This window comes from Rhea americana, unplaced genomic scaffold, assembly GCF_003343005.1.
Source record: "Rhea americana isolate MKP2758 unplaced genomic scaffold, rheAme1 scaffold_354, whole genome shotgun sequence".
Classification (NCBI taxonomy): domain Eukaryota; kingdom Metazoa; phylum Chordata; class Aves; order Rheiformes; family Rheidae; genus Rhea; species Rhea americana.
The window spans coordinates 301977-313026 of NW_028186484.1; the positions used below are offsets into that span (position 1 = coordinate 301977).

General features: G+C 49.7%; 1 protein-coding gene across 1 annotated transcript in view; it reads right to left on the reverse strand.

Moving 5' to 3' along the window:
- The window catches only part of AGAP3 (ArfGAP with GTPase domain, ankyrin repeat and PH domain 3), a gene marked incomplete at its 5' end in the record, with an annotated part of 120432 nt that overhangs the window by 70530 nt on the left and 38852 nt on the right, over window positions 1-11050 (reverse strand). Inside the window, one exon of the mRNA XM_085312027.1 lies at window positions 2250-2405. Coding sequence (XP_085168153.1) covers window positions 2250-2405 — 156 coding nt within the window. The remainder of the gene's footprint in view (window positions 1-2249; window positions 2406-11050) is intronic.

The window sequence follows — 11050 nt, forward strand, 5'->3', positions numbered from 1 at the left end:
GACGGCGGCAGCGCCGTGCGCCCAGCGGGGCCCTGCCGGGGAGGGGGCGCGCCGGGGCCCCAGCAGCACAGGCATGGGGAGGGCTGCTGGCTAAACTTACACCGCCTGCCAGGCAAACACTAAAGGCAGAGAAAGAGCCTTCCTGTCCCTTCCTTGCTGGCCCTGCCCCACAGTGGGAGGTGGCGGCAGATCAGKTCTGCCTGGAGCTGCTGCTGCTGCCACAACCAAATGGGATGAAGCTTTCGATGTGAGCCATGTATGTGCACCAGCACAGGAGCAAGCGAGCGTGAGCCCAGCACTGCAACAAGTCAGTGCGAGCCCGGGATGAGCACGGTGAGCCCCACAGCAAAAGTGAGCAAGCTTGAGCCCAGAATGAAGGAGCAAGTGAAAGCCCGAGACGGATGATGACGTCCACAGCAAATAAGCGTAAGCCCCACAGCAAGCCCTCCTCCTCCCGCCACGAGCGTGTGCCCAAACCAAGTGACTGAGCATGGCACTGGCTGCCTCTGGGAGGAGCGAGAGCATGAACATGAGCTGACGGCGACTCCAGAACCCACCGGCGCAGGCGAGCAGAAGGATGGGTGGCAGTGCATGAGTGCCCGCGCGCACCGGTGCACAGCAGCAAGCATGAGCAAGAGAAACGGCGGGGAGGGAGAAACATCTGTCAGAACTGAGGTGCAACAGTAAGCATGACCATCGACAACAGGAGACCTACAGGGCATCTTCAGGCAGGCGTGAGCACACAGAGRAGGGAAGGGCTAGTGAGGAAACAACCATGCGTCAGGAGCAGTGGATCCATTGCAAAGAACAGTGTGTGTTATGAGGAGGTTGGCAGGGAGACAGCCTGTCTGCCCGGAGCAAAGGGGCTGGGGGTGAGGATGTGCACTGCGGAGGGATAGGGATGTGTGCATTCAGAGAACTGGGAGCAGGGCAGGTACATGAGATGCAAACAGTGAGGACAGCACAGAGCATTCAGGACATCTGAGCAGATGCTTTCAGGATGTCAAAAGCTAGGCAAAATGGGCACACTCAGAGCACAATGAGTCAGGGGAATTTCAGATGTCGACAGTGCAATGACAGGGAAATGGCATATGGGATATTGAGAATTTTTATGCATCTACGATCAGGGCAATGGCAGCTGTTCACACAGGATAACATGGTGCAACAAGTACAAGGATTTTGTTGTGGCCAGTTCCATAGACAACAGATACAGATGTACTGAGCAATGGTCGCTGAAAAGCACATTTACATGGGAAGGAGAGAGGGCATGAGGCCAGTATGTTCATATGGGTGTCAGAGGGACAGGAGCACATTTATGTGGGGAACAGAGGATATCTACACTAGATATGGGGACAAGGAGTCACAAGCACTAACAGCAAGGGTCAATTTGTGGGCTGCGCTAACAGCAAGGGCAAGTCTGTGGGCAGGACTGTGCACACACTGGGTGAAGAGGTGTGTGCATGGTGTGAGAACATGCTAAGAGGCAGGCTTTAAATTCAACTAGCAGAGATAATAGCTGCAAACACGCCCTGTACCACCTGGGTCCCCAGGGCTTTTGCTGGCTCTCTAGTACCTCAGTTCATTGCTCCCCTCCCTCCATGCCCCACAGCAATTCCCAGGCGCGCTGCTCAAGTCACATTGACACGGGGTTTGGGTACTACAGTGAGTGGGGTGCAATGTCACATGCTGGGCTCTGCACAGCACCATTTGCCAGAGCACAGCTGGTGCCAGACAGCATGCCTGGTCACCAGGGGCTTCACTCCATGCTCTGGGGACATGGCCCTAGGGAGAGGAACCATAGAGGGTCACTGGTGCTGTGCACACACAGAAGGAAGTAAAACTGTGCCCCCAGTAAAAACTCTGGGAACTCTGCTCATGCATACACACAGTTCACGCACACACATCAGCTTACCCTACAGACATTCCCGCGTCTGCAAGGAATGGCTTGCTCTCACTCACTCACCTGTGCRCACACACATGCAGAAAACAATTCTCAGTACCACGGTCCCCACCCACTTGGAAAGGTTCCTCCTTCCTGCACGCACACGCTCCTCCAGGCAGCACTCCCACACAGGCACCTGCCGAGTCCCCTGCCGCCTGCCCTCCCTGGCCAGAGCACACTGTCACCTGGAGGCTAACGCATGGACGCCTGGGGGCAAGATTGCTGCCCACAGCCTCCCTTCCCCCCTCTGCCCGCCTTCTTCAGAGAAAGCTSGACCCAAAGCTCCTCCTGCCCCTGTGTCACTTACCGTGAATATGTTGGAGCGCCGCTTGGACTGCTTGCGAATGGGGGTGGGTGTATTGGAGGCAGCAATGGTCTCAATCCGTAGTTCCCGCTGGCTGATGCTCGGTGTGGAGGGCACAGAGGAGGAGTAGTCACTAAAAGCTCCTCCACCATTGGTTGCCTAGGGCAGAAGGAGAGCAGGATGAGGATGAGCAGAAACGGGAGGCTGCTTTGAGGCAGGGAACCTCCTTGCACAGGCCTGCAGTCTCCCAGCTAGGGGCGAGGAAGGATAGCTCTAGACTGGGCTATCCCAGTGGGAGACACACTGTTCCTCACACTGCCACTGCCCCATATGGCATCTTGGGAAAGCTGTTTCCCTTCTCTGTGCTTTAGTTTTTCTGCTGGTAAAATGCTAAAATTTGGAAATCAACAGCAAAAATAGCAAACATAGGGACATTTTACTCTGTCATCTGTAGTCTAGGATTTCAGGGAAACGTTTCCTGATGAAGGATCTGGTGCTGAAGGCACAGAGGCAGCTATGAACCATGCAGCCCTTAGCAGCTGTAGCTGCATGTCTTCTCAGAGGGGGAAGGCTGGGGACACTTCAGCATGATCTCTCTCAAACACACAGGACCAGTGTAGCTAATCCTCTGACAATATGCTGGAAAGAACCCTCTTTTTCGCAAAGGCTGTCAAACATAAAGCAGCAAGACACCTCAACACCTACGTGGACTCTTAAGTCCAACCTGGTTCCTTTCCAGCCTCACCAAGACAGCTATGATACCATGGTAGATGTACAACCCCACAGCTCAGGTCCTGGCCTTTCCAATGTCCTGAAGCACAGGGTGTCACAAGCTGAGCTCATACTGTAAGCAGAATGTGTCTCTACTGCTACTGTTGAGAGGTGTACCCAATCTTAAGGATCGCATGCACCTCTTGCGCCTGCAGACTCTGACAGCAGCAGCAGCAGCCACCGCAACCTTAGCTGCAGTGGCCCCTGTGTCTGAGAACATACRGGAAAACATGCTGTGACTTCACTAACTAGCTTGACTCCAGGGGGAAGGGAAGGTTTAACCATCTAGTTTGTGCCGACATTTCAGAGATATATTTCYTTTAGAGAAGTAACTGTTCACTCCTATTTGGCTCATGCACACTCTACCGACCTGAAAATGAGATTGCAGGAGGTCCCAAGGAGCAACATTCACAAAAAAAAACATTTCAAAWCTGCAGCCCATGGCATCATACTGTGAGAAAGGCTGAGCTCTGTTTGGCAGTTCACTGATCTTCGAACAGTGTTTCAAAAATACATTGAAGAAACTGCCTCTAAAAGGCTGAGAGAGCTCTAGCATCCTCTGCAGAAAGGAGCAGTTCACATGCTAGGATTTAGATGGATCATGGCTGGTATCAATGTGTACAAGTATCTGAAGGGAGGGTGTCAAGGGGATGGGGACAAACTCTYKTCAGTTGTCCCRTGTGACAGGACAACAGGYAATGGGCAGAAATTGAAACACAGGAAGTTCTGCCTGACCGTGAGGGGGAATTTCTTCCCTGTGAGAGTGACGGAGCACTGGAACAGGTTGCCCAGAGAGGTTGTGGAGTCTCCTTCTCTGGAGATCTTCAAGGCCCACCTGGATGCAACCCTGTCTACCATGCTGTAGGTGACCCTGCTGAGCAGGGAGGTTGGACTAGATGATCTCCAGAGGTCCCTTCCAACCTTACTGATTCTATGATTCTATGATTCTACAGAAAGGACCAGTTCCTAAAACACTGCACTGGGATAACACATAAAAGCGCCACTACCAGAATGGTTATGTCTACTCTGAGTAACAGTGAATAATACTGAAACAAAACCCAAATCCCGCCTGGGCCTAGGAAAAAATGGACCAGCACAGCTGGAAGAAAGAATTTATCTTACAAATTCCCTCAGGGGAACCTGAGGCACAACTGAACATCCCTCTGCCCCCTATAACACCTCAAAGTACTAACTGACTACCAAACCTGCAGTGTACTTATCTTCTGGCTTGAAATAACAGCCACCAAGAAGGCAGTCTACAAAAGGACCAAGAGGAATGCAACAGTCCCAGTGGATCCCAGCTGAACAAACAGATTCTACTTAGAGAAGGATGCCGCGGACACGTGTGGAGCAAGGATCCACCAGCAGTGCTTAGCAAGAAAATACCTATGTGCATACTCTGCACCTGGCAGAATCTGAGCCTTCTTCTATGACCAGAAGTTAAGAAATATTAGAAATGTGAAAGTGCTTGTACAGGCAGACCACCAACTGTGAACAACATATGCCTCTCCTAGAAAAAGGAGTGCAACCTGCACTCAGGCTACATCCCGCCTGATCTTTCAGCAGGGAAAGGGGGAGAAGTTGCATGAAAGAGTATTTCTTTTAAGAAAGGAAAGAGCCATGCAAAAGTCAGACTGACTTCTCCCTCTCTGAAGCAGAGCAAGGAACTTCGGAAGGATGGTAGGTAGGTATGTTGCAGAGAAATCTGACCACAAAAGAGAACTCTTATGATGGATCAGCTTCAAAGGCCACATGTGGGGAACTGACAGCTACTTATAAGAAGCTGAGGTGCTCCCCCTCGTCCCAGGTTCCAGAACAGCTCCAGATCAAGCCTGCCCATAGATAGCACTGGTGGCCATCTGCTGCTGGAAGTTATGCTAAACACCTTTCCACAGAGGGGAAGAGAAACCTGTGAGCTAGGCACTCTGCCCTGACAAAATGTCTGTTAAAGGCCACTGTTTCCAGATGGGTCTGGAAGAACCTAACACTACAACAGGAGAAAGGGCAGCCCAGAGCTGCAGATGCTTTGCAGACTGCCTACCTCTGCTCTCTATGCAGAAGGGAAAGGGACACTGTACCACAAGAGATCTGCTGGGTTAAAACACYGCCTGGTGTCAGCCTGACAGCAAGTACAGCTCAAAACGAGGAGCAGGAGGCTGTGCTGCCCCACAGCTTTCAGCAAAGCCTTGCTGCGAGCAGGTGGTTTCCTTGCAAGTGTGAGACTCAGAGCATCCCAAATCCATCCAGAGACAGGAAAGCTTCTGGCRCCCTGAAATCCAGAATGAGGGGGATCTGGTCTGCTTACACCTCTCTGCCTGTAAGAGAGGTCGGGCACTCCAGGCTGAGAAGTGAACGTAGCCAAGGGGACTCGCCGGAGGCCATGCAGCTGACAAACTCTGCTGAAAGACAGATTGCTGCTGCCCAGATCTAGAGGAGGAGAGATCATCAAGGACCATGGAGAAGCAAAGAGAGATGCCATCCTGCCAGCGACTTCTGAACCATTAATCAGAGACAATTCCTGTAAACCATAGATACAACACTGCATGAAAAAGTATTCTGATGCGGAAAGCTAGAGCCATCAAGCTGAAGAGAATTCACTGGGACAGCTTACATTCATGATCAGGCATAACAAAGCCTGTACAATCAGTATTTAATTGATGCATAATATGTGAAATATGTCACAAACAAGGAAAAGATTCAAAGTGTGAGGGAAGATGTGGTCAAAGCTGCAGTACAGACACTTGCTGTCCAAGCAGGTGAGCTAGACAAGGTAGCCAGGTGTCCAAAACACATGCTCCCAACTAAGCTCTGAGTATTTCACTATCCCAGTCAGTACATTTATGAAGCTATAACTGAGAGAAAGATTCAGTTCAGAAGATGCTACAGAGCCTGAACTTCTGCCACAGCAGTTGGGGCAAATGCTATTGATGCTAGGTGATGGATACTAAAACTCCTAGGAAGGAGTCTTGCTAAACTGTGTTTATATTTTACATATTCCATGTAACCTTGTTTTCAATTTTTGCCTTGGTAAAATAAAATTTCATTCTTTTAGCTCATAAATTTGTCTTGTGTTGGGGAGAATTTAAGGACTGTCTTTCTGGCATGGCAATGAACACAAGCAATAGAGCATGCTGGCATCCCCTGGACACCCAATCTGCAAGAGAAGTTCTGGGGCTGAAGTTGTCTCACATCAAGCTACAAAGGGTAGTGTGGGAGCTGGTATCATCCAGTGAGAGCTGAGGGCAGAGAAGGAATTGTGAAAAGCAGACAGCAGTGCAGACTCCGGCTATATAGGCAATCTTGAACCAACACACTGTTCAGCTGAAGCAGAATGCTCAGGAGGAATCCAGGAACCCAAAACACATCACAGATATGGGGGAGAACCAGGACAAGAGGATATATTTGGGCAAGTACTTCAATTTTGCTCCTGGCAGCTATTCTGCTGATGTACCTAAACAACCACCAGTAGTCTCCACCAAAATCAAAGAACACAGTGGAAGTTGTAAGCTTAGTAAAAAAAACATGCAGGACAAATCCTTCCTATTAGTATGCAGTGGGTGGATAACCGTGTACTTCAAAGAATGTCAATTGTGCTATAGGGTGCTTGAGTAGGGAATAACTCAGGTGAAGTTAAACTGTATTAACTTCTGGCAAAAAAGGGGCATGAGGGGGGAAAGGGGACTGAAATTTGGGAAGGGCTCTGAAGGCCAGAGTGCAAACAGACAGAAGCCACTGACTCAGCATTTGCACAGGAACAGACCTGTATACAGAAGTGCACAGACCACAAAATCATAGTGGAGCACATCATGAGTTGAATTAGCTACTGGATGTAGCCTTCCACAAGGAAATGCAAATGCCCATTGTTTGAGCAGCAGAAACATATGCTGACTGCACGGTGAAACATGCTGCAACAGGCAAAGAAAGCTCCTGTTACTGAGTACAGGTTAACTGCAGTTTGTGTTTCATTTCACTAGCAAACTTAAGTTTCTAGTACTGTTCTCCTTAACTAAAATCTTGATAAATAAACCTCTTCCTTTTTTCCACTGAGGATGCTACACAATGCTGTAGACCAAGGCCAATCAGAGTGAAACTGTTAAACTGGGATGCACTGTGCCAAAAATGGAGATCAGCAGAGCAGGGCACAAAGACAGACCCAGCAATGTGCTCAGGAAGGCCGGGGACCTGGCAGTTCACTCTGCTAGTCTGTAAAGATTCAGCGCGGTGCCTGTGTTACCTCCTACTAGTGTCTGGGAATGAGTTCTCTGGCAGAAAGACAAACTTCCATTCCACAGCAAACAGGCAACGGAGACTCATCCCACTGCCTAGGGTACTCCTAAAGGCATCTCAGAGTCCCTGAAGAAAGGAGTAGAAACAGTAAAGAAATCATGTGGAATAACTCTGTGAGTGCTGCAAGAATCCACTGGCCCAAGAAACTCCCACCCACCTCCTTTACCCTGAAGGTAAAGGGCAAGCAGCTGCCAAAAGGGAGCAAGGTGGAAGGAAATGGAGTGCCCAAACCCATCAGACCTGCTTGCCTCGTCAAGGGTGTGGGCAGGGCACAGAAGAAGAGAATTAGAACCAGCAGATAAACAAGAGCTTTCCTAGGGGACTACAGGGCCCTCCGGAATATAAGGTGCCTTTGAACTGATGCCAAAAGCAGACTGACTTCCTGTGAGTTGCTGGAAAAGGTCCAAGGAACAGAACAGCTCTGAATTCCCTGAGGGCACTCTGAGCTCAGACAGAGAGCTCAGGACTCTCAAGGGTTGATCCTGGACCTCTGGTATCTCAGAAGACCAGAGAGATGCTGAACAAATTACTTAGTGTCACAGACCCGATAGACACATCTGCCGCATTCATAACTGCTTGTGGAAAATCCTGATCACCAGCTAACCTTTTACTACAGTTCTCCCCAAAGCAGAGAACAAGGGAACAATATACTCTGTGGCACTAGGCACTGCTATGGAATAAAAAGAAAAAAATGCCAAAATTCCCAAAGACTGAGGTGAAACCAGGGCCTCTGGCTAGTTCAAGAACTGCTTCATCAAGAGGAATTTCCACTGTGCAAGGACATCAAAACAGATCACACAGAACCACTATCTCAGAGTCCTGCCAGTTTGACAAACTGGCACAATCACTAAGGTAAGGACACTGGTCACCACCTCACAACAGGAGGGAAAAGTGCTCCTGGACAGATGGAGGATGTGATCTCCAGGGTCCTCTTATCTCCCAGCAATTGCAACAAACTTGATGGACTGTCAGGAGACCAGATAAGCAGTAACCACTCCCAAAATATCAGCCTTGACCATCAAACTACTTCCAGAAAAGATGTCCCTGGTACTAGAATGAGAAGCAGGGCAGGCATCCAGCTCCTGCGTGCTATAAGTAACCCTTTGTGGAGACCACCTGTTCTCATTTCAAGGAAAACCAGTGCCATCTTCACTGACAGCTCCAGACACAGAGCCTTGTACAGCTGTCCCTGCCTGCACAGGCCAAGAGATGAGGCACTGAGTAGAACACCCTTGTCCTCTCAAGGGCACTGCTGTCTCTCCTGAGCACACAGCTGTGAAGGGAAGCAGCCCTTGATCTTAGTAGCAGGCAGAAGAGGGACAGTTCAGCATCTGCTGGAAGGAGGGACCCCAACCAGTGGGAAGGGTGAATTATTACTAGCAATTCCTCAGAAAGGCAGCCTGCCAAGGGACATGAAACAATGACAGAGGTGCCATCTCCTAACACAACTGACTGGAAGGAACAGAGGAACTACTGTCACTATGCATGGCAAGTGTCTGCAGGGAGCACCCCTCAGCACCCAAAAACAAGGCCTGCAGGGACAGAGTCGCACACACAAGCTCCCAATGGCTCCTGTTGGCCAAGGGCTCAAGATGCAAATGCAAGTCCTGATTTTCACACAAGTAGTACTCAGGAAAAAAAAAAGATTATTCTGTTTCCAATGTGCATGTCTTTCCTGAGTACACCAACACCTACTGGCAGTAAAAGACAAACAGAAGAACCTAATTTGTATTTTATTCTGGCTTCCTTCCATCCAAAAGATGCAGAGTCCTGTGTTCCCAAACTCTTCCTTGAGGTCCTCGTCCCTGCCACAGTACCTGCTCTCAAAGTTAGTGAAGGCAAGTTAGAAATCCTGGAGCAATCCCCCTTATCCTTAGACAGAAAAAGACACAACATGGCACTGTTCTGCAAAGACTTTTTCACTCTCTGTTTCATCCTCCCTGATGGTACACAGCCTGCTCATCCCTTCCCAGAGCTCCTTCACCTGGTGACTACATGCCTGGACCAGAGCTCACCTCTCAGCAGTGAGGCCATGGTCACACAGCCCCAGGAAGGCACCAGCACTCTCTGCATTCCAGATCCAGGCAGCAGCACCTTTGCCCTGCAGCTTTGTCTGCATTGAAGTCTCTCCTGTGCTAGGGAAAGCTGCTCCAGCTCATGATGGAGACCATACCCTTTGGTGTGTCACTATCACTCTAGTGCAGTCTTTGAGCAGTTTATCAGTAGAGATTCTGGACGCTTTTGTGCCTGTGCTGTGACAACTGCTGTGACTCTGGTAGCTGCCAGTTTGCTGTGCTCAATATTCGATGTGTGTCCTCCTGCATGGGCAGCATGCCAATATGTACCTGAGTGCACAAGCTTCTCTGCCCAGGTCCATTTTAGACATGTCAGGGATCAACTAACTTGTGTTTCTCAAAACCACTTGGATTTTCTCCCTCAGGGGCTGAGAAGCAGTTCCAGAAACTCACTGCTCAGGCCAAGTGAGAATGAGGAAATACTTCACTGTATGTTATGATCATTCATCAGCTTTATTGCTTCACACTCTATTTATAGAAGTTATTTTTGTAATGGAGGAGAGCTGTGTAAACACAAAGCAAAGACTGCTTGAGYAGGCCTTTGGGAACTGAAAGGGTCTGTGCTCCTTGCTGAAGTCATAGAAGACCCAGAGAACAAATATTAACTTTGATCCCCTCTGTGGCATAGAAATTTGTTAAGTGTGGGAAGCACACAGCTTAAGACAGACATAGCGCATGTCCAGGGGAGGGAGGACAGGGACAGCATAAGCTCCAAAAGGACACGGCTTATCATTTTTGCTGACACTTCTACAGTCCAGACAATCAATGTCTAGACAATAGAAATGTCTATAGTCCAGACATTTCTTGCTTGAAAAGACCTCACAATTATTTGAAAGACCTCACAATTATTTGAAAGTCCAGAGAAGGGAAGACTTTCCTTTGGTTGAGGAGGAAAGGATTAGAGACCTTCTGGGCAGGCTAGACATCCACAGATCCATGGGCCYRGATGGGATGCACCCACAGGTACTGAGGGAGCTGGCAGATGTTGTTRYCAGGCCCCTCTCCAGCATCTTTGAAAGGTCCTGGAGAACTGGAGAGGTGCCTGAGGACTGGAGGAAAGCCAGTGTCACTCCAGTCTTCTAAAAGGGCAAGRAGGAGGACCCAGGAAACTACAGGCTGGTCAGCCTCACCTCCAGCCCTGGGAAGGGGATGGAACAGCTCATCCTGGATGTCATCTCCAGGCATATGGAGGAAAAGAAGGTGATCAGGAGTAGGCAGCATGGATTCACCAAGGGGAACTCATGCTTAACCAATCTGATAGCATTCTATGATGGAATGACTGGCTGGGTAGATGAGGGGAGAGCAGTGGACGTTGTGTACCTTGAGCAAGGCCTTTGACACTGTCTCCCATAACATCCTCCTAGAGAAGCTCAGGAAGTGTGGGTTAGACGAGTGGACAGTGAGGTGGATTGAGAACTGGCTGAAAGGCAGAGCTCAGAGGGTTGTCATCGGTGGTGCAGAGTCCAGGTGGAGGCCTGTTGCTAGTGGCATCCCCCAGGGCTCAGGACTGGGTCCCATCCTGTTCAACTTCTTCMTCAATGACCRGGATGAGGGGACAGAGTGCCTCCTCAGCAAGTTTGCTGATGATACCAAGCTGGGAGGAGTGGCTGACACACCTGAGGGCTGTGCTGCCATTCAGAGAGACCTGGAGAGGCTGGAGGGTTGGGTGGA